Below are 24,924 nucleotides of genomic sequence, written 5' to 3'. Positions count from 1 at the left end.
GGACAGACTGACAAACGGACGGACGTACACCTGGCAAACATGGCTGCCGCTTGCTTACTGACCGACCAAGCACACATCCTAGTTAGGCTAAGTCAGTAGAGGGCAAAGCCGAGGGGCCCACTCAAGGCAAGGCTGGGGCCACTTAGTCGATCATTTGAAACGAGATGTTTTGAAGATTTCACCACTTTTCTCTGGTTATTAGTCGTGGGTGAAATGCAGATATAGAAGATACGACTGAAGCTCTGACAGAGATGCCTTTCACCTCCCACCTCCACACAGCTTACTGTGGGACATGTCTACAATGTTGTTATTGCGTTTGACACATTGTTTACATTAGTAGCTACTGGAAATTGAAAGTTGTATCCTCTCCTTTGTAAGCCATCTGTACTGCTACCTGCGTACCTATGAAATGTGGGCCGTGGTGTTATATGTATTTTTAGAGAGATTGGGCTGCGCATCCTGGGGAAGATGATTCTTATCGCAGGAGACGCAGAGCTATTGACGACAAACACAAAACAAGAAAATAGGAGTCATGTTTTGGACGTTTGTTATTTTTGCTGGCAGCTCTTCAATGTGACGATAGATGAAAAAGTCTTGTTGCTGGCGTCTGAACAAGCTCAACTGAGTCCGCACACAAAACAAAGGACTATTAATGCAGACAAGGCACACAGAGAGAACAGAGACGCCTACACAGTACACATACAGTTCCAAAAGCACTCTTTATTCTGTACCCGCTTCCTGCTACGCATCTACCATTTATAATACTATTTAATAATAACAAAGAGAATGGATGGAACGCAATAAAATAGACTTGTTTTGAAATGTACTTATTGAAATCAACTTAACTTACCCCACATTATGGATATGGCTTTCTCGAGGGAGGATTTAGTATACTACCAGAAATGTACTTTAGTATACTACTAGAAATGTACTTTAGTATACTACTAGAAATGTACTTTAGTATACTACTAGAAATGTACTTCCAGTATAAGTATTGACTGGATGATTCACACTACTTTCATCTTACCTCACATCTTACCTCACATTACAAGGGCAGTTCTGTAGACGAAGCTATCTAGGTTGTACAATATATGTACTGTATACTTCCAGTAATTGGGCCAGTGTCTGTCTTCACATAGCCGCCCTCTGTCTCTCGCCACAACACTCTCTTTTAGCAGCCAGGGTCATTTTTCATCCCTCTTTCATCTCTGACCTCACCTCAGGTTGTTTTCGCTCCCTACGTCGCTCCTCAACTTCCCTCTGCGCTCTAAGGGCCACACCGGCAGCGGCAGCATTTGCAGCTGCACATTTTTACGGTGGAGATTGAGATTTATCCCCTGCCAACAGCCATCGCTGAGAGGAAGATGTCATTTTTTGCCAACCTCACGTGGGGATGCAGTGAGGATATGTCACCCAACAGGCTGTGGAACGAGTGGAGAGGGTGATCAGTGAAATGTTCCTAAAGTTTTATTAGTGTCTTGTGTTACTCTGAGGTCATGTTGACTGGCCACCCCTCCACCTTCAAATCCCCTTACAGTGCTGTACACTCACCGCCACGACACATTCAAAGGCCCCTTGGACCCGGGGGGATGTAGAAACAAAGGAACTGTTGAACCATCAGATAACCCTCCCTGTGTGAAGGAGCTTCTTCTTTTGGCTTCCCCCTAGCTAGCGCTGTGATGTCATAAGTGGTTACTAACAGGGGTACTAAACATAATACAGAGCATCAAATGCTGTCAGAAGTGAAAGTTAATATGGGCATATCTCACATCTCACATAGCTCAACTGAAAGGCTGGTAATTCAAACAAATCCACGTGTGGGAAAACTTGCATTGCAACAATACATGTTACAGAGCCAAGAAAATACCAAAATATGATGTAATCATGACAAGATCATATGAAACTCCCCTTTCAGCAGTGCAAGATTAGCAAGGTGTGAATTTGATGGACGCTGCCTCCCTTGCAACTCTATACAGCACAGTACATCCCCAACCAACCAGGATCATTATAAGGTTCTCCTGTCAGCAGTAAACATCCCGTGACACAATATGAAATAGTAGACTCCACAGCTATGAATAGCAATAAAAGTAGGAATGCAGAACCTCGTGATAAACCATGGTGCGAAATACTTAAAACGAGCACTAAAATATTTGTTTTAAAGCCCCATATGATGGTACTGGTTCCCCTCACTACTCAGATACAGCAGAACATGCACTGAGTTTACAAACATTAAGAATACCTGATTTTTCCATTACATAGACTGACCAGGTGAATCCAAGTGAAAGCTATGATCCCTTATTGATGCTACTTCTTAAATCCACTTCAATCAGTGTAGATGAAGGGGAGGAGACAGGTTAAAGAAGGATTTTTAAGCCTTGAGACAATTGAGACATGGATTGTATGTGTACAATTCAGAGGGTGAATGGGTAAGAATGTATGTGTGTGTGTGTGTGGAAGGGTCACAGTTGCTTTCCCTGATGTTTCAGTCAGGCCAAAGAACAATACCGAAGTATAACTCAATGTGTAACTTTAGAAGCATTGTACGTGGGGAAGGGTTTGTGTTTGGTTCACATAGTGGTAAACTTAGCTACCCATTAGAGACCATGTTCCTCATTATGATTCTGGTTAACAAATTGAGTCCAATCGGCTACTGTTGAGGATTAAGGATTGGAAGGGCCAGTACATAAGGATTGGAAGGGCCAGTACATAAGGATTGGAAGGGCCAGTACATAAGGATTGGAAGGGCCAGTACATAAGGATTGGAAGGGCCAGTACATAAGGATTGGAAGGGCCAGTACATAAGGATTGGAAGGGCCAGTACATAATGAATTGAAGGGCCAGTACATAGGGAATGGAAGTGAAGGGCCAGTACATAATGAATTCAAGGGCCAGTACATAAGTATTGGAAGGGTCAGTACATACGGATTGGAAGGGCCAGTACATAAGGAATGGAAGGGAAGGTTCAGTACATAATGAATGGATTGGAAGGGCCAGTACATAAGGATTGGAAGGGCCAGTACATGAGTAATGGAAGGGAAGGGCCAGTACATAAGGAATGGAAGGGAAGGGCCCGTACATAAGGATTGGAAGGGCCAGTACATAAAGATTGGAAGGGCCAGTACATACTGATTGGAAGGGAAGGGCCAGTACATTATTGTACATTACATGACTATTATTTACCCAGGAGTATCATCTATAGTGTCCACTATTATTTACCCAAAAGCACTGTCTATAGTGTCCACAATTATTTACCCAAAAGCACTGTCTATAGTGTTCACTATTATTTACCCAAAAGCACTGTCTATAGTGTCCACTATTATTTACCCAAAAGCACTGTCTATAGTGTCCACTATTATTTACCCAAAAGCACTGTCTATAGTGTCCACTATTATTTACCCAAAAGCACTGTCTATAGTGTCCACTATTATTTACCCAAAAGCACTGTCTATAGTGTCCACTATTATTTACCCAAAAGCACTGTCTATAGTGTCCACTATTATTTACCCAAAAGCACTGTCTATAGTGTCCACTATTATTTACCCAAAAGCACTGTCTATAGTGTCCACTATTATTTACCCAAAAGCACTGTCTATAGTGTCCACTATTATTTACCCAAAAGCACTGTCTATAGTGTCCACTATTATTTACCCAAAAGCACTGTCTATAGTGTCCACTATTATTTACCCAAAAGCACTGTCTATAGTGTCCACTATTATTTACCCAAAAGCACTGTCTATAGTGTCCACTATTATTTACCCAAGAGTACCGTCTTTATATTGTCCACTATTATTTACCCAAGAGTACCGTCTTTATATTGTCCACTATTATTTCTGCTCTTATCTGTTAATTGCATTCTGACTACGACTGACTCCAGCATTGGCACAACTTTTCACTGTACTGTGTTTGCTAGTGAATTTTCATCAGTATTTTGGAATTGTCCCGGGGTATTTGACAGAAAAAAGGCTGTTAACGCAGCCGTTTACAACAGCACAGCATTGTCCTGTCTAGACAGGGTTTAAAGTTGATACATAGTTCAAACCTTTCATCAAAGAACTAGACTATTTACACATCGAACACAAAGTTACACTCTGGTTTTTCAAAACTTGGTGAATCGCTGAAGTTCCTTAATCGATTGTTTTCGTTCCGTCTTTTGACATAACACCGTGCACACTGACACCGGGGACGAGTCCAGACTGGCGTTTCAAGGGGTATTTATGCAACTTAAAGACACCGCCCTTCAATTTTTATGATTGTACTCTACACATGTGAAACAGACAGACAGCCTTCACTCTGAATTTTCGGTGGGGGGTTTGAATGCACTTCTGTCAGGACAGCATGGGAGTGAGGGAGTTTTTTGTTTTCATTATGTTTATCCCCATCTTGAGTGCAGATGTTGTGGCTTTATATTGCTACTCAGGGAGAGTTGTGCCAGTAGTTTGCAGCAGCAGCAGCAGCAACAGCGGGGCCTGTGTTGGGCCGCGGCCCAGACCGGGTTTCGGGTTCTGGTCTGAACACCCTGGTGTCGGGGCCAGTGGGTAACCTGATCCAGGCGTCGGCTGGCCTGTGACCTCTGCTCACTCCCACCCTGCAGCCCCAACCAGCCCAGGTGCCACTTACTGGGGTGGCTGCTCACAGAGTTCAGGTACTGCTGTATTCCAAGTAATTTATATCAATGTGGGATATACAGCATATCGACATCAATATTAAGGGTCAGGTGTGGGACAGCTGTGTGTGTGTGTGTGTGTGTGTGTGTGTGTGTGTGTGTGTGTGTGTGTGTGTGTGTGTGTGTGTGTGTGTGTGTGTGTGTGTGTGTGTGTGTGTGTGTGTGTGTGTGTGTGTGTGTGTGTGTGTGTGTGTGTGTGTGTGTGTGCGCGTATGCGTGTTTGTACATTCCTACACATGTGCGTGTGTGTAAACGAGGTAGACCTGACATCACACTGTGCTGGGAGTATAGTAGAGAAGGTTGATACTCACAGTTGAAGTTGGGTTCTAGGTTGTCTCCTGCTAGCAGACTGTTGACGGTGACCTGGTAGATGATGTGCAGAAGCAGGAAGGCTATACTGGTGAAGCACAGGGACTTGAGCAGGCGTCCTGTGTGGCCTGAAAGAGAGAGAAACATGATCATCTAAGGTTTTTCAGATACGGAGGTCATTCAAGTGTATACTTCAGACTCACTGAATAGCTAACAAAAGTTAAATAGTAGTAGTGATGACTAGGCTACTTCCATTGGTGGAAAAAGTACTCAACTGTCCTGCTTGAGTAAAAGTAAAGATACCGTAATAGAAAATGACTCAAGGAAAAATTAAAGTCACCCAGAAAAATACTAAATGTTATTGCTAAAATATACTTAAGTGTCAAAAGTAAAAGTATAAGCATAAATCATTTCACATTCCCTATATTAAGTAAACCAAACGGCACAATTTTCTTCCTTTTTTAAATTTACGAATAGCCAGGCACACTCCAACACTCAGTCATAATTTATAAACAAAGCATTTGTGTTTCGTGAGTCCACCATATCAGAGGCAGTAGGCAGATGTTCTCTTGATAAGTGCGTGAATTGGACCATTTTCTTTATTTTCTTTAGTTATGTAGTGGAATAAAAAGTAAAAGTTGTCAAAAATATAAATAGTAAAGTGAAGTACAAAAATGGACTTAAGTAGTAGTTTAAAGTATTTTTACATAAGTACTTTACACCATTGGCTACTTCTTGGTTGTATTCTGGTTTTACTGGTGTTCAAAGGTTACTAGAGTATGAGACAAATTTCTACTTCACAAGGACGTCAACTAACAATATTATTGCAACATAAACTTCAGAACTAATCTCCTATCATTAGTTAGGCCGTACTTTAAACACAAATTGATTCAACCAAATCCTATTCCATATATCACAGACCTGTAAACACTCGCAACCAACTATTAGCAGCCCAACGATCCACCAACTGTAGGGTAATGTTAGAATCTAGTCATTAACCGAGTGGAGACCCCACAGCCCTGTTATAGGGTTGATGGTAATCATCTTATCCTGTCTGGTCCCATCCTAACAGGCCAGGCCTGCAGTAATCCAACTCCATTACTCGTAATACAGTACCGTATTACAGGCGTCTCCGCTGCCAAGGGCCAGTAATATCCCAGCGATATTTTTGGCAGCCCAGTGGCCGTCCGTCATGTGTGGACCAACCTAAACACACGGTGAGCTCAATGCCGGAAAAGCAAAAGTTAAATGGGATGCATAAAACAGAGCTCAACACCTAGAAATGATTGGTCGGCTGTCTGGTTTGCCAGTTGATTTTTTAAATTTAACCCATAAGTTGACTGAGAACACATTCTCATTTACAGCAACAACCTGGGGCATAGTTACAGGGGAGCGGAGGATTAGGTAGCCAGGGACAAGTATGTAGCCATGGTGGTATGACAGCCAGATTGGGAATTTAGCCAGGACACTAGGGTTAACACCCCTACAATAAGTGCCATGGGATTTTTAGTGACCACAGAGAGTCAGGACACCCATTTAACATCGTATCTTAAAGACAGCACCCTATACAAGGCAATGTTCCCAATCACCACCATGGGATAGATATTTATTTTTGTTTTTTTAGATCACAGGAAAGAATACCTCCTACTGGCCCTCAAACATCACTTCCAGCAGCATCTGGTCTCCCATCCAGGGATTGACCAGGAGCAACCCTGCTTAGCAAACCAGCAGTTGGATACAGAGTGGTATGCTGCTGATTTGACAGGCTGCTTCGAGATGTTGATAGGAGTGATTATGGGAGGATGCAGAGGTCTAGATGTGTTGTAGGCAAAAGCATCATGAAGCAAGGGGGAAGTGCCCAAAGAAGAAGTTTCTGAATAGAAATGATTCAGCCTGTTCAGTCGATTAGTACAACACAGCATCTAACCAGGAAGCAGAAGAGCCCACTCAGTTCACGGTGGATCCAAACAAGATGTTGGCAGGATTTCATCAAAACAAACAAGTACATGTAATATTCCTTACCATGGAAACATAATGCCAAGGAAGATATCAAATAAAGCTGACAAATTGGCCCCTTCTATTTAGCTCAAACCTTATCAAAGACAGGCAGTGACACTAGCTCAAAGTGTGAGAGAGAGCTGAGAGTGCCTTAGCTGAGTGTCAGCCACTAACTGTGCAGCTGTCAGGCCCTTGACACAGAGCAAGAACACACTCCTGTAAACTCCCAAAGGGCCACTCCCATCTTTCTATTACACTAATAGAAAAAGGGTTCCAAAAGGGTTATTTGGCTGTCCCCATAGGAGAACCCTTTTTGGTTCCAAGTAGAACCCTTTTTGGTTCCATCCAAAACATCCATGTCTTCATCACTGGAAAAGGTGAACGGTTGAGATTGATATCATTTAAAAATGTACAAACAGGGTTGTCAAACTTATTTATTATATCATAAAAAATAAAAATAAACACTTTGTAAATGTTTTAATTGTTAACCCTTATACATCAATTATCTAAAAACCTCAGATGTTGCATATGTTGTAGCTTAAACCCTATTTTTGTGTTTTTTGTGTTGTGCACGCCATTGGTTGTGCTCGCCATCGGTTGAGGCACAACACCCTCTTCAATACAGGGTGGTTGTTGTGTTTTAGCTGTTAAATCTACTAATGGTAGATAAATACCAAATGGTAGCACATCCGAGAATGTTGACTTTAATGGGAAAACTGTTGTTTTAAATTATACTGTCGATATTCCATTGGAAACCTATTGAAATCATAGAAATATAGATATTAGAATAGACATGACCATTTAAGTTGACATTCAACGGTGGGTGAACCTGCGGCCATCTTTGTGGTAGTAATTAGAAGTAAAAATGTCAATTCAATTTACATTTCAATTGTGTACCAGCTAAATTGCAGTGGTCTGAAGGGATAGGTCCATTCTATGAATTATATTTCTATGACTGAAATGACACCCAGCCTGTATTTAGGAGCATGTTCTGTCACAACCGATGGTGGGCACAACACAAAAACCCACTGTTTGTAAGCTTTAAAATGATATCAAACTCAACCATTTTATATTTTCCAGTGATGAAGATATGGATGTCCCATGGTATGGTGGGGTACGTAAAATGGCTCAACTTTGAGCACATTTATCACCTGCGTGTTTCGGAATTCAGGTCTAAAAAGTTGCTTTCTGACCACTTCTTCCATGGGCAAAAATTATGGAATGTTTTGTTTTAAATCGAAAGGGATGATGTCCAAAAGTGATGAAATTCAAATGAATTTACCCTGCTCACAGGCGGTGACATTTTACAATTTTACAATTTTACAATCAAACTAAGAGCCAAACTTCAGTTGTACATCTATTGTCGTCAAACAATTGATTTTACTTCCTTTAAAATGCTGGGGCTATGATTAAAGTCAAATGTAAAATCTGTGGTGTATTAACATTGCATTTGCCACAATGTCACGTCAACAAAGGGATTTTCAGTGAATGGTCTCGAGCATCCAATTGTAGTTGGTGTCTCGGTCTGTTTTAGATTAGACGTTTGAGATGTATTATTCCAAACCAACATGGCTGCAGGGTAACTTTCACACTGCACTGTTTTCACTGTTGCCAAAGGCTATCCCTATCCATTATGGTTCTCTACCATTACACACATTTCATAAGGCTCCACACATCAAACAGTGGACACGCTACATCATAAACACCTACTGGTTGTAATCTTTCAAACCGTCTGTCGAGATGGAGGAACATTTTCCGAAGAGCATTGTGTGTAGATTACAATGAGATACTGTTGTGGAAATATGTCAATGAGCCTGTTCATGTACCATACGTATATATAATTGCATTGTTTTTCTTTTCAGCCAATTATGTCTTAGAAATTATTTGTATCCCTTATATCTATGAGAACTAATAACTTTTTATACCATTAACCCAATGAGTCCCACCGTAACACTGATGCATGTTGAACTTCTAACCACTTTAAACATAGTGTGTTTGAGCTACAGACTTTTGGGTTGTATCATTGGATTCGTACACTGAGTGTACAAAACATTAAGAACACCTGCTCTTTCCATGACAGACTGACCAGGTGAAAGCTATGATCCCTTATTGATATAATTTGTTAAATCCACTTCAATCAGTTTAGATGAAGGGAGTTTCCCATGTGTATCAAGAATGGCCCACCACCCAAAGGACATCTAGCCAACTTGACACAATTGTGGGAAGTATTGGCGTCAACTTGGTCTAGCATCCCTGTAGGGTCCATGCCCTGACAAATTGAGACTGTTCTGAGGGTAAAGGGGGGTGCAACTCAATATTAGGAAAGTGTTCCTAATGTTTGGTATACTAAGTGTACATTTCTTCTGCATCTGTAGATACCGACCATTAGTCTATGTGATTAACGGGAGCTAGAGTGGTGTTTGTGAGACAATGGCGGATCCCGAAGGGGCCCGGGGCCGGGACATTTTACAAAAATATCTGTCGAGTCTGAATGGTTTGAGCTACAAACTATTACACGCTATCTATGAAAAGCTGAGACTCCCACGAACATGCACATATTGCTCTATGTTCACAAGCTACACAGGAGTCGTCAGAAGGTAAGGGGTTCTTCTGTATAGAAGATCACAGGAAATCCCAGGATGTAGAGTCTATAATACTGTAATATGCTCACATAGTTTCTGACACAAACTCCAAACTCCACACAGTTGTTACTGACTAGTTGGATATTAATTTCCCAGTGAGCAAACAATTTATGTACTAACAGCACTTCTATAAATTCATTTTGATCAGGTTTTCACTTTGGCGGACCTTATTTTTTTTATTGACATTTGTCAATAAAACTCATGAATGCAACTGTTTATGTCAAATTGTTTTATTCTCAATAACACCACTGAGAATGTCCCAATTGACTGTAGAAAGGCGATACTTACACAGGAAGCTGGACCAGATGTGTTCATTTAGAACCAGCAAATAGTCACCAGTGTCATTAATAATGTATTCCTGGTCAAGAACATTTTTCAACACTTAGCAGTCCTTTGGGAAAGCATGTATTATTATGGCCAATATTAAGGGTCAGGTGTGGGACAGGTGTGTGTGTGTGTGTGTGTGTGTGTGTGTGTGTGTGTGTGTGTGTGTGTGTGTGTGTGTGTGTGTGTGTGTGTGTGTGTGTGTGTGTGTGTGTGTGCGTGCGTGCGTGTGTAAGCTTTAGGGCAGGGGTGGGCAACTCCAGTCCTTGAGGGCCTGAGTGGTGTCACACTTTTTCTCCATCCCTAGTAAACACAGCTGAATAATCAAATTGCATTCTGAACTGAAGATCATGATAAGGTGATTATTGGAGTCAGGTGTGTTAACTGGGGCAAAACTGTGACACCAATCAGGCTCTTGCAGATTGGAATTGCCCACGCCTGATTTAGGGCATAAGAACAAAAGAGGTTGTGTAGGCATACTTGAACATCAGCAAAACAAATTGTGTAATTTAGCCCCCCCCCCCTCCCCCCTTTTCACTTCTCTTTCATTCACCAGCGTGTTTGAATTAAGGTTGAGATTAATGGAATGCAACAGTGTGAAGGTATGTATGTGAATCTCTGGATGCCAGTGCAAGAGGACTGGCAAGCGTACGGTTGCTAAATGTATGATTGCTAAATACTGCACAATTTAAACGCTTGCCTTCCTATCCCCCCTTCCCCAAAACTTGTGTAAATATTGGACTATAAATTGTGCCGTCTTGTATTATACTTACATTATACTTACAGATGTAGGACCTTAACCTTAATATGAACTTATTGCCTGCAGCAGGAAAAAACTCCGGTAGCAACATTTTTGTAGGGGTTGATACATTTTTCATTAGGGCAAATCAAGTCTGAAATACAAACTTTAGAAGCCTCAAATACACCACAAGTTTGCTTTTCCTGCCGTGCAGCAACAAAAGAGGGATCAAGTAAAATTCCTACATCTACGTAAAATGTATTCTATTCTACTGAGCCATTTACTTTATGTTCGTATCCTTATCTTGTATTATTTCTTATTGTTGTTGCGTTGTCGAGAAGGAACCTGCAAGTAAGCATGTCGTTGGATGGTGTGTTTACAATGTGTAACCCATCCATACAACTAATAAAACTTTAAACTTGGTGTGTGTTCGGCGTGAGCCCCACATGTTTCTTGGCGAGGCACAGGCTGCCAAGCCGTGGGAGTGAGCTGCTTTGCTCGTTTTAAAGGGCCGCTAGGTAGGGCCCCGGCTTGCCTGGGGCCAAAGATGCTCGAGTTGCAACTTGGTTCCCGTCGTGCCCGTCATAACTTCTAATGGTTTTGCCTGACTCCGCTGCTCCTTGCCAATCCTGTTGCCTGACTTGGCTGCTCCTTGCCAATCCTCTTGCCTGACTCCGCTGCTCTTTGCTAATCCTGTTGCCTGACTTGGCTGCTCCTTGCCAATCCTGTTGCCTGACTCCGCTGCTCATTGCCAATCCTGTTGCCTGACTCCGCTGCTCCTTGCCAACCCTGTTGCCTGACTCGGCTGCTCCTTGCCAATCCTGTTGCCTGACTCCGCTGCTCCTTGCCATTCCTGTTGCCTGACTCCACTGCTCCTTGCCAATCCTGTTGCCTGACTCCGCTACTCCTTGCCAATCCTGTTGCCTGACTCCGCTGCTCCTTGCCAATCCTGTTGCCTGACTCCGCTGCTCCTTGCCAACCCTGTTGCCTGACTCCGCTGCTCTTTGCCAATCCTGTTGCCTGACTCCACTGCTCCTTGTCAATCCTGTTGCCTGACTCCGCTGCTCCTTGCCAATCCTGTTGCCTGACTCCACTGCTCCTTGCCAATCCTGTTGCCTGACTCCGCTGCTCCTTGCCAATCCTGTTGCCTGACTCCGCTGCTCTTTGCCAATCCTGTTGCCTGACTCCGCTGCTCCTTGCCAATCCTGTTGCCTGACTCCGCTACTCCTTGCCAATCCTGTTGCCTGACTCCGCTGCTCCTTGCCAATCCTGTTGCCTGACTCTGCTGCTCCTTGCCAATCCTGTTGCCTGACTCCGCTGCTCCTTGCCAATCCTGTTGCCTGACTCCGCTGCTCCTTGCCAATCCTGTTGCCTGAAAGTAGAGCTCTTTATTGGCCATCACAAATCACTGATAGGGAGTAAATCACATTATTACAAATGGACTCTGGTTCCTATGGTTGTGAATCTATGACCCTTTACTGGTGTTCTTATTAGGGAGAGAAAATCTGATTTGTGAACCCATACTGTCAGAGCAAGAGAAGGATGAAGGGAAACAGCATAGGTACATGTTGTAGTTAAGTCCATTGAAATAGCTGTCCTTCAGATTAAAAAGTTGATTGGCATTGATTTGTTTTGTCATGGAAGCCAACTAGTGGACTACTCGTTTAGATGAGCTCAAATGACAGACAAAACAGAAATTTGACTAGATCTATTGCCAGAGCCTAAGCATAACTGATGTAAGAGCCATATTCAACCAAACCAAGTTACTGGCTCTGATTAAACATGGCCCAAAGTTTTAAGGATTATTTGTTGACAAAAAATGACTCAATGTAATGTGACTCAAAATTACACAAAATGTAAGTTGTTGACATTTAGTTGTTGAAAACATATTCCTGACATTAAAACATTGTAATTCTACTAGCTGAATCAGGACATTGTTAATAAATACTGTCCAATATACCCCAGCAAACTGACCACATGTTTATCCCTTTACTTTGCCAAGGCTAAATTGAGCTATGTGTTAATACTATGTTACCTAGCTACCCGCTCAATGTAGTCTGTTTCATCTGGTGTAATCTAGCGGAAAGCACTTACCCTTTAAATACGGCCTAGCAAAAAAATCTAAATTGTGCTATCGTGCCACAGTTACCTTCACATGTCACATCCCCTTTAAAGCTGCGATTGGAATGAATACAGGTCTAAACCAGCCTGGAGAGAATTCCTTGAGTGCAAGCCCCAAGACATATTAGACTGTGGCGTGAAGAAAATGCATATTAGGGTTAGTTGTGTGTTTAGGTGATAGTGTAGTTGTTATACTGCTATAGACTGCTGGGGAAAGAAGTGCATGAGAAGTAGTGCTGTGTATGATAACTAGATGGGTCTTTAGACTCAAATTCCCTCTGAAATAAAACTGATCTTGTAAAGAGCAAAGTTTTTTTTTTAAGTAAACAAACAAATAAAGAATCATGTTTTATGGCGGCCATCTTGAAAGTAAATAAAAACAAAGTACCCCAAGGTACTTGGTGGTTGTGTAAAAATAAAGTTTCTGTCTCGACTGTAGTCAAAGCATACTGGGGTAGTGAGGAAGTTTGGGACATGGTCATTAATTGAACTCCAATTTGATCTATTAACATGTTCTTGTAAAAACATGGCCAACATGCTCTCCCTCTACAAAGGTAGGTAATTAGAGGTAAAATCCCTCGTTGTACACATTTTCTGGGAGAATGTAGAGCGCCATGACTACATTTGAAGGATCAATGTGTTTTTTGGAACAGACACCCTGGCTTGACTAATTCTATTCATTAAAACAGTAGTCTTATTAGTAGTATTGATGCTATTGTGTTACTATTTATAATTATATAATTTTATAAAATTGTATTTTTTACTTTAGTTTATTTGGTAAATATTTTGTTAAAGCATTTCACGGTAAGGTCTACACTCGTTGTATTCGGCGCATGTGACAAATACAGTTTGATTTGATAAATATAAATATCAATATATTACACACAAAATAAATAGCAAAAAAAAACTGGACATTTTGAGTTTTTGATTAGTTTGGCAGCAAATGAATGCTAAGAGTTTAAATGACTCAGGATCTGCTACAGTAAATGCTACAGCTAACAACATAGCTACAGATGTTTAATGCATCAAGGAAACAAACTGTCAACCAGTCTCTAATTAGGCCTTATGATGTTTCTCAGAGTCTATGATATGCCCCAGAACACACCACTGGGACTCTCCAATGCACATTGTGGAAGCTCTGTGTGTGTGCGTGTGTGTGTCTGCGCCTGTGTGTGCGTGTATGTGTGGAGAGAGGCAGAGACATCACCTCAGGGGCTCCCAAAGAATAAGCCCAAGCCAGAATGCAGTATTGGTCTTGGAATGCAACCTCAACAGAAAGAGCTAGTTGACTGACCAGCAGACAATGATGCAGACACTTGCATTCTTCAACCTCCCTAAACATTTTGCACTATTATTATTAAATTCAGTGCTGAACAAGCATCCGATCCAATTTCTATTCAAAACAATCGCTTCAGAGGTTTAAATTTGACGAAGAATCAACATAAGTTCAAATTCAAACCACATTAAAAAATACCCAATACCACAATGAATCAAAGCCTCACTGTTGGTTTGCCTTAACAGAGGACCACAGAGGGCCACGGTTGACGTCTTGCATTGAGGCAGGATTCAAAGGGACATGCAGGGCGGAAGAGGGATGGCAGGCAGGGAGGCAGGCAACTCGTTGTGCGGACGGTGCAGGTGACTCATCGGCTTCCTGAGGAAAAGAGACGAGGGGTTTGGATGAAGGAGTTTAGGGAGGCGTGGGCCTGGGGTCCCCTGGTGACGACCTCTCCATTGAGCTCTGTTTCCTCAGGAAGCCCTCTTGTCTCCTCTGTTTGTATTACCTTCCTGCTGGATGGCTCAAGGTAGTGGAGATCGCTGCTATTGTGGTGCTGTATTGTATTACAGAGATTGAGACAGAGACAGAGATTTCTCCCCTCCGATTGAGGGGAGAAACTAGAATTTGTGGTAGTAGAGTCATTGGGGCAAAAGGTTTTTGTGTCAATTGGCGGTGTCTGGGTTGTCTACATCAATGGTTTGCTTAGTTGATAAAATGCATCAGGTCATCACACACCGACTGACTATGCAGAATTCTCAAAACAGTTATACCCCCTATTTGATAACTGAAAAATGCATAAGAGTGTGTTAGCACAGAACATGCCACATTGCAGTCAGACAAAGTGAGGAGTGGCTATGAAATGACGCCTATCTTCGAGGAGCAATTTACCATCTTTATAATTAACGGACGACATCTGGTTCAGGTTGATGCGAATGCCAACCCTGTTACACCGCCTGAACCAGGTATGAATCAGCCCAATTGAACTAAGAGACCAGGCCGAAGCAAAGCAAACAGCATCTGATGAACTGTCAAAGTGAGCAAACCATGAGGAGACCTGGAGTTGTATTGGCTGTAGTAAATCACGTCTTCTGCACCTCTAAGCCCTGTGGTGTGGTGATGGGGTATACACATGGCCTGGAGCCACTTGTTAACAGCTCACACAGGACTGAATCAAAACTTGAGCAATGTGTGTGTTTTAGTACAAATCTCCAATTGACATAAATGAATGACTGGCACAAAAGTTGGACTTACTATTTGTGCATGCACGCATGTCAAGATGGGATTTGTCGGCCTGACAATTGAACCTGCTATAGTGATGTTTACTGCTTTTCTCACAGTTTTGATTTAACTGTGGGAATAAGATCTACTGCGTGAATGCTGGAATGCGGGTATGATTGGATCGAGCCCTCTTGAAACTTACTCAACATTATCTAACTAGTTAGCTGCTTGGCCACTAAGCTTTGCCTCAACAGGTGTCGCGGAGGATGACGTACAGACTGTCACTTGAGCTTTATTAGAAAAGCTGTGTAAAATCAGAGGACATTTCGGATTGGTAAAGGACTTGAGGGAAAGAGCTAATTGATAGAGATGCATGTCCATGTTTTCCATGGAGTGGTGATGGGACTGAAGCCTAAAGCTGGAGCCGCGATGGAGGGAAACAGCTGGAGGAGGAGAAGAAAATTGAGGGGAAAAATGTCTCAATCTCTCCACTGCTCTGCAGCCAGCTGCTAAAGGACAAGAGAAGTCTGTACTTTTGAACCCTGACCTCCATCACCTCCGGGGGTCCCTCTCTATTGTCCATCACCGCCAGATTATCTTTTTCTAGCACCGTTTTTTTTTGTCTCGGTCCAATTGGCTGCCTCAGCTGCTTCATCCTTGTAAAAACCAGGGAACCACACAGCCGTACCGTCATTCAAATGGTCATTCAATTTCCTTGGAGATTAAGTGGAATGAGCGCCATGTCTTCACTTCACTAGATGTCATAAATGGTCTCCATGTTTTGTGGTGAGTAAATATAGAGTAAGAATCTGTCTTTGTGACGTACCGGCGTCATATTATTGAGTCAAGATTTTGAGGCTGACATTTCCCCCCCACTGCCACCAATTATTTGGGGGGACTAATTTAGAGGCAAGAGAACCTCCTTAAACAAGAGAGACATGACTGACAAGCACGTGTTGTTCTTACATGTAGGGAATGATGTATTTACAGTACGTGTGTTATGGACAAGGAAAGGAATCCAACAGCACAGTCTATCACAGTGCCATCCGTTTTGCCACCAAAGCCCCATATACCCACCACCACTGCGACCTGTACACTCTCTTTGGCTGGTCCTCGCTTCATACTCGCCGCCAAACCCACTGGCTCCAGGTCATCTATAAGTCTCTGCTGGGTAAAGCCCCGCCTTATCTCAGCTCACGGGTCACCATAGCAGCACCCACCCATAGCACGCGCTCCAGCAGATATATCTCACTGGTCACCCCCAAAGTCAATTCTTCCGTTGGCCGCCTTTCCTTTCAGTTCTCTGCTGCCAATGACTGGAACGAACTGCAAAAATCACTGAAGCTAGAGATTCATATCTCCCTCACCAGCTGTCAGAGCAGCTCACAGATCACTGCACCTGTACATAGACCATCTGTAAATAGCCCATCCAACTACCTCTTCCCCATACTGTATTTATTTATTTATTTATTTGTTTTTGCACTCCAGTATCTCTACTTGCATATTCATCTTCTGCACATCTACCATTCCAGTGTTTAATTGCTATATTGTAATTACTTCACCACTATGGCCTATTTATTGCCTTACCTCCCTTACCCTACCTCATTCGCACACACTGTATATAGACTTTTTCTACTGTATTATTGACTGTATGTTTGTTTATTCCATGTAATGTGTTGTTGTATGTGTCGAACTGCTTTGCTTTATCTTGGCCAGGTCGCAGTTGTAAATGAGAACTTGTTCTCAACTAGCCTCCCTGGTTAAATAAAGGTTAAATAAAAATGAATTTAAAAAACATGGAGCCTGTCACCTTGGGTGTGAGGTGTAGGCATAACTCATCCCTCAACTGGACACATCGACTGTCATTCTACCCTGAGAATAAGTGCAGAATCCAAGATTGAGAAATAAGCAAAGGCCTGTCTTGTATTTTTGTGCACAAGTAAATCCTTTAAATTACTACTACTGGCACTAAAGTAGGATTTAGATAGCTTTAGTTACAAGTACATACAGTATCAAGTATGGATTTGGTCCATTAAGATATAGGTGTCATGTACATCAACCTTATGGGTTCAGCACTCAATCAAATAAACTTTTTGTTAGCTTAGTCAATTCTTAATAATTATGAATAAGCTGTTATCATTCCTTTTTTTGTGTGTGTTTAATGGCAAATACTATATAGCTTAAATACAGCCAGGGGTCAAATATGACTGTGCTTCCAGACTGCTTTGTCAAGTTAATGCAAACAGGCTGACAAATATATGAGGTCAGCCAAGTCTTCCACATTAGCATTAACATTTGAGTCATTTAGCAGATGCTCTTATCCAGAGCGCCTAACAGGCTGCCTCCCCATTATAACATTGTGATGCCTGAACATGCAAGGCGTAGAGTCAAGAAGCAAGACATTACCTCCTCCAGCTCATTCACTTTAACTGGGATGAATCCTAATCACATACTGCATCAAGGCCCTGTATTCAGCCGACCTGAAACACCAACCTGATCAATTCATTGACTTCATACCAGCAGACTTTTGTTGCGTTTGATTTTGCTTGGCTTGTCTGGCATGCCGTGGGACTACTCCATTGGTCGTGCTGTGCCAGGCAAGCCACACCAAGGGCATCTGAAGTTCTAATTGATGATGACCTATGAAGCTTTCAGTTGTTGTTGGTTTAAAGTGGGAGTCGTGTGACGACAAATACTACAGTATCGCAACAGATATAACACACACGCGGTCGAATTCTGTCCAGACCTACAGAATACCAGGTGGAGTGACTAAAAGAAAGGGTATTTCTCACCAGATAACAGCTGGGTTATTCAACACTGAAATAAGTCTGGCCAATGGAGGGGGGGGGGGACAGGATAGGGTGTTTATACAATTCACATTTTTTGTCATTAAGCAGACGTTCTTATCCAGATCCACTGACAGTAGTGAGTGTATACATTTCAACTTCTTTTTTTGTTTGGTGGACTTTATTTAGTCTTCTCCATACTGGTCCCCCGTGGGAATCTAATCCACAAGCCTGGCGCTGCCAGTGCCATGCTCTACCAACTGAGCTACACAGAGGGAATATAAGCTGGCACAACACTGCCAATACCTCACTATATACACCTCCTGGGAACAACCTTAGATTTAGGGTGTAGTGTTGCAATGCCTTCTTCAGCACTGATAGCGAGAAGAGGCACTGATAGTAGTAGACAGAGGATTCGGCTTGTGTATGGGATTTTAGGATGAGCTTTCGCAGGCTAATGAGTGAGTGAGAGTGAGTGAGTGACCAAGTTTACATGTGCACAGTATTCTGGATAATAGCTTAAATCCCGCTTAAGGTCTTATTCTGGATAAATTTACATGCACCTTTGATATCCCGCTCACGACGAGGATCCTTGTATCCATGAATAAACAGAATATTCCTATTGTATCACAATATTCCATATTGGTTAAATGGAATAGTAACTGAAATCTGGACACTGACTGTAGGTCTATAACCTCTCATATAAGCTAAAATAATGTTAACTCCTGCAGAATTAAAATGATACAACAAATGTTAATTGTCTCAGGAACAGGAGTGGAAATGTGATTTCTTTCTTTCAGCATCTCTTGAGAAAATGTGAATGTGTGTGTAATGTGTTATCTTTGACACTGTCATGCAAACAAACAGTATTTCAACCACCTAAAATATGCACCAAAGACAAACTTAAGTCTTATCAGAAACCTGTTTCATCATTTTTCTCAGCTTTTCATTTCCTTAAAACTGGTCAAACTGATGACATTTGGACATTCTGCACAGACTTTTCCCACTGTTTTGAAGTTATTGCGTTTTCTCCCAAGTCCCTAAACGAAACAGACAACTTTACCAGTGTTAACTATTACTAATGCATTCATTCTGTTAATGTAAGACATTATTCTGGTGAGCACTACTTTATTTAGTCTTCTGGGGCAACAAGTTATGACAGAAGAGAAGCTGCACGTATCTAACTATAGTTGACAAACAAATGGTCTACAAAATGTCGGAACTTATAAGCAGAAAGCTGTATAAATTAGGGGTGAAAGTAGTGGTAGATCGAACTGCGTAGGTAGCCTACTTCTTGAAGTCATTTAGTTGACAATCAGATGAAAACATCACACAACACAACACCCATGATATGCGAAACTGAGCCTGCGCAGACCGCGAAAAACAACGTTAAATGGGATGTTTACATGCCACAGTATCCCGTCTAAGATCAGCATATTCCAGGCATCTTAACCGGGTTTATCATAACCGGGATACAAGCTTTTTCGGGTTATTGTAAACAGGATATGATGTTTATATGAGTCAACTCAAAAACAGAATACTTGAGTATCCCGAATAACAACGGGATATTGGTGTGAATGTAAACGTGGTCAGTGTTGAACTTGTGGCCTGCTGACACTCAAGGGGGAGAGTGTCTGAGCAGACAGGCAGAGGCTGCATTCTTTCATCTCACTCTATTTTTCTTGTCTTCCTTCCCTTCCTCCTCCCTCTCTTCTCCTGAGTGGTTCTATCACCGCCTATCACATGTTCACTAAATATGCCATTGTTCCTACAACAGTTAATTTTTTTATTTCTTTCTTGTTTTTTTCCTAACATTTTTTGGGGTCGATGGATAAGAGCTGTCTTATATTGGACTGCAGGCTTACAGTGTACAATAAAATTCCATGTTCAAACTGAGACGGTAAAGATGGAAGTGTCCATAAAGGACAACGGCACTGCGGGTTCACGTCCCAAAAAATGTGTGCTGTATTTTAAGGACATATGTGTTTTTGCTTCAATGTCCAATCACAGTGTTCGAAAGACTAACAGTGGTGTGTGTGTGTGTGTGTGTGTGTGTGTGTGTGTGTGTGTGTGTGTGTGTGTGTGTGTGTGTGTGTGTGTGTGTGTGTGTGTGTGTGTGTCATAGCCCCGTGTTAGAATGACGACCCACTGCCCTATCATTTCCCAACCCCGTCTCCTCCTCTGACACAAAGATGGTCAAACAGTCAGAGATCATTCTGTCACGGAGTGCTGTAAATCCTAGGTATAGGCCGAGGCCATCCATAAACCCTGATCATTTAAGCATTTAACCATCCACTCTTTAAAGTGGCTTGGTTGCTTTAGGAATTACCAGGTAGCCCTTTCCTGCAGTCAAATGGCCTATTGGAACAGTTTATTAGTCATTTAGTCAATTTCTTACCTCGCATTGTTGTTTTGGTGGGTTCTGGGAACAATGGGATGAGCAGGAGGTAGATGAGGTAGATGAAGGACAGGGCATTGTACCGGAACAGACACGCTGCAACACAATAAGGCAAGTCAGATCACAAACCATCTATGACATAACACCATGGATAAATCCCCCTTAAGAAGTTAGCACCCTTAATTAGAAGGAACCAAAATAAATCAGAGTAGCAGCACTGACGTTTAAAATTAAAGGGCGAAGAAGTTCTGTGGCTCACTAACAGTTATGATGCAGAGTGGTGTGTACGATGTCAATGGGAATGGAGGAGAGGGAAGGGATAGCTCTATAAACCTCAATGCTTTTTGGATAGACGACCGCGCTGCACCCGAAATTCCAACAGTGAGCACTCCAGGCGTTTTGCCCTGGAGCAAACATGGCAGATCTCTGTCGGAGTGCAGAATTGGAGCCCGAACGACATTACTACCGTTGCCCAGGCCAAAAACATCCAGATTGCATTAAGATAAACCGTGGCTGATGCCATTTCAGTCAAGCATCCAGCATGTCAGCCTGAGTACCAGTCCATCCATTACCTAGGAAAACATACATGAAGCTCAATCTGCAGCCGGCGCAATGTTTATGAAAAATGTCACTTATGGTACTTGTGTTCAACAGGCCTGTGAGTCAGCGCACTCACATGGTATTATTCAGCTGAAATGAAATACGTTGGCAGAACATTTCTTCAGGCTTTCAAACAAAGTGGTCCATTCCCATGAACAATCAGTCGTTGTCTAAGGAGTTCTATGAATTGGAAGTAAGCATTTCACTGTAAGGTCTACTACACCTGTTGTATTCAGCATTTCACTGTAAGGTCTACTACACCTGTTGTATTCGGCGCATGTGACAAATACAATTTGATTTGATTTGATGTTGAATTATTGCATGCAACAGAGGTTGGTGGCCTGGCCTGCTTAAAGGTAAAATAAAGACCCCATCGCTCACTCACCAACCCAGAAGTTAAGCATAGATTTAAAATGTAAATTCTATGTCTATGCACACAACAATAGACACACTCAGTGCTGTTTTTTCCTTTTTTTAAGTGGTCAGATTTGTCTGTTCTAAAGTATGATATTCATTTCCACACATCTCTGTTCTGCTTCATCTTGTTCTCATCATTAACAAAGAACGTGTCTTGCTTAACCTGTCTAAAATGGAACGATCCCTATTGTTTAACTCAATCCAGTAGGACCCATCATCTTAAAGGTGCACTATGCAGAAATCGCACCGCCACTGGCATCCCGAGTGGCGCAGTGGTCAAGGCACTGCATTGTATTGCTTGAGGTGCAACTAAAGACCCGGGTTCAATCTCAGGCTGTGTCACAGCCTGCTGTGACCAGGAGATCCAAGAGGGTACGCACAATTGGCCCAGTGTCTTCTGGGTTAGGGGAGGGTTTGGCCAGTCTGGGATTTCCTTGACCCGTCACGCTCCAGCAACTCCATGTGGCAGGCCGGGTGCCTTTAAGATGACTTCGGGTGCCTAAAATGCTGACTTCGGGCGCCAGCTGGACTGGCTGGCTTCTGGGTTAAGCGAGCAGTGCAGCTTGGCAGGGTTGTGTTTCGGAGGACGCATGGCTCTCGACCTTTGCCTCTCCTGAGTCCGTAGTGGAGTTGCAGTGATGGGACAAGACTGTAACTACCAATTGGATATAACAAAAAAGTAAAAAAAATGTTTTAATTATACCACCATTTCCTGGTTGCCAAAATTGTAATACTTTGTGACAAAACAAACAAGTAGTGAGGAGAATCATTGTACCATCCATCTCTGTTAAATAGGCCTACATTCCACACATTTTTGCACCTGAACCTCTGACCTCTGAACTGCCGCTGCTCCACACCAACTGATGATGTGGCAAGTGACACTTTGCTTTTTGAAAATACCTAATCCTGTACACTTCACTGCTGACATGCACAACATTTTGGGACTATATCAACAGAGGGACTATATCAAAGATTGTTTTTGAGTTCTACACAGCAATTCAACCCTTACCATAACCCTAGCCCTAACCCTTAACCCTTACCCTAACCCTAGCCCTTAACCCTTACCCAAACCCTTATTCTAAACCTAACCTTAACAGTAATCTTAGCAAACAGCTGCTTATCAACAGATAGTATGGCCATCTGTCAATCATTTATGTGGAACTATACAAATAAAGTGTGACACAAATACTGTATATACTGATTGCAGGATATATAGAGGGAAATACATATTACAGAATCAATGGAGGTAAATACACATTACAGTATATGTGGAGGGAAATTCAGTGAGAGTAGAGGGATATCCCAGTTTATACTACGTGGCATTCCGAAGTGAGTCATGGATTAAATATCATACTGTAACATACAGTAACTACACATACTACACACTGAATGTTAAAAACACCTTCCTAATATTGAGTTGCACCCCTCCCCCTTTTTTTGCCCTCAGAACAGCCTCAATTTGTCGGGGCATGGACTCTACAAGGTGTTGAAAGCGTTCCACAGGGATGCTGGCCCATGTTGACTCCAATGCTTCCCACAGTTGGCTGGATGTCCTTTGGGTGGTGGACCATTCTTGACACACATGGGAAACTGTTAAGCATGAAAAACCCAGCAGCTTTGCAGGTCTTGACACAAACCGGTGTGCCTGGCACCTACTACCATACCCCATTCAAAGGCATTTAAATCTTTAGTCTTGCCGATTCACCCTCTGATTGGCAAACATATACAATCTCTCCATGTCTCAATTGTGTCAAGGCTTAAAAATCCTTCTTTAACCTGTCTCCTCCCCTTCATCTACACTGATTGAAATGGATTTAACAAGTGGCATCAATAAAGGATCATAGCTTTCACCTGGATTCACCTTGTCAGTCTATGTCATGGAAACAGGAAATATGTACCACATCTGCATCCTTTTCCCATGTAACATGGGGACAATCAAAGTGTTATGACGCTTCCATTAAAACCCACTGGGCACAGACGTCAATTCAACGTCTATTCCACGTTGCTTCAACGCGTTTTCATTGAAATGACGTGGAAACAATGTTGATTCGACCAGTGTGTGCCGAGTGGGACATGATCCTCATCGGCAGAAGACATGTGACTGAAAACGTCCGCATTATTGTTCAAAAGAATAGGAAATGGAAATGGAGGGAGAGTAGGTGGGGGACTGTTTTCATCGGAATGGAGAAGATGATCCCTCCTGTCAAATCCTAACAATGGCCCTAATCCACAGCTGTGTCCCTCCCTCCCTCCCTCCCTCCCTCCCTCCCTCCCTCCCTCCCTCCCTCCCTCCCTCCCTCCCTCCCTCCCTCCCTCCCTCCCTCCCTCCCTCCCTCCCTCCCTCCCTCCCTCCCTCCCTCCCTCCCTCCCTCCCTCCCTCCCTCCCTCCCTCCCTCCTAATGAACTGTAAGGCACAGACCAGTCACCCGTGATACAGGTCAGTATTTTGACATCTATCCATGTCAGCAGACCTCGGGAGATAAGGTAACGTAGGTTTCGGTTTTGCTAGGGCGTTGTGGACGGGGATGGCGGATTTGAATCCAGCGATAGAAAGTTGTTATTGATTTTATGTTTCAAGCCTATCCCAAACCTTAGACCTTACCTCAACCAATCTGAGTTAATGCCTAAACTTAACCCTAACCATAACAATTTGGAGTTATTGCCTGAACTTAAACTTAAACACATAAAAAAATGTGAAGTTCGGAACAACTTTGAAATTTGATGTTTGAGAAACATAGATGAACGTCTAATTCTGACGTGAGACAGCCAAGTACATTCAGCCGTAAAAAAAAACACCAAATTACACAAAATGGGGCTTATCTGTTTGATCCGTGTCAATAGGGACCATTCATGGGCCATCTGACCCACGGTCAATGCTTCCTGTTTCCCCGGCCACTGGGGTATTGGCAGGAATAGTGTCAGGACTGGCCCCATTCGTTTCTCGAGCTTTTGCCAACCCTTACTAAAGAATAGTTCTAAGTCATGCAAAACAAACGCACACAAAAATAAAAGAAATACACATTATATACACGGCCAGCATCAGTACCAATCAATGGAAGGGATACTAGTGGCAGTTGTGTAATCAGGGTTACTGAGCAGCAATATACATATAATAAAGTAGGAGCAGCAAATATGGTGATTGTGTGTGTGCATTTGGGGTTGTGTATGTGTGTGTGTTTGTGTATGTAGTCTGAGTGTGTGTGCATTTGGGGTTGTGTATGTGTGTGTGTTTGTGTATGTAGTCTGAGTGTGTGTGCATTTGGGGTTGTGTATGTGTGTGTGTTTGTGTATGTAGTCTGAGTGTGTGTGCATTTGGGGTTGTGTATGTGTGTGTGTTTGTGTATGTAGTCTGAGTGTGTGTGCATTTGGGGTTGTGTATGTGTGTGTGTTTGTGTATGTAGTCTGAGTGTGTGTGCATTTGGGGTTGTGT

General features: G+C 42.5%; 1 protein-coding gene across 1 annotated transcript in view; it reads right to left on the bottom strand.

The window, feature by feature from the left end:
• The window catches only part of LOC109900166 (piezo-type mechanosensitive ion channel component 2), a 158,704-nt gene that overhangs the window by 109,244 nt on the left and 24,536 nt on the right, over nt 1-24,924 (bottom strand). Inside the window, exons 2-3 of the mRNA XM_031836185.1 lie at nt 20,478-20,573; nt 4,975-5,100 (exon numbers count right to left, since the gene is read on the bottom strand). Coding sequence (XP_031692045.1) covers nt 4,975-5,100; nt 20,478-20,573 — 222 coding nt within the window. The remainder of the gene's footprint in view (nt 1-4,974; nt 5,101-20,477; nt 20,574-24,924) is intronic.

The sequence above is a fragment of the Oncorhynchus kisutch genome, linkage group LG11, assembly GCF_002021735.2.
Source record: "Oncorhynchus kisutch isolate 150728-3 linkage group LG11, Okis_V2, whole genome shotgun sequence".
Taxonomy (NCBI): Eukaryota; Metazoa; Chordata; class Actinopteri; order Salmoniformes; family Salmonidae; genus Oncorhynchus; species Oncorhynchus kisutch.
The sequence above is the reverse complement of the archived record's forward strand: the minus strand, read 5'-3'. Positions and strand labels throughout refer to the sequence as shown.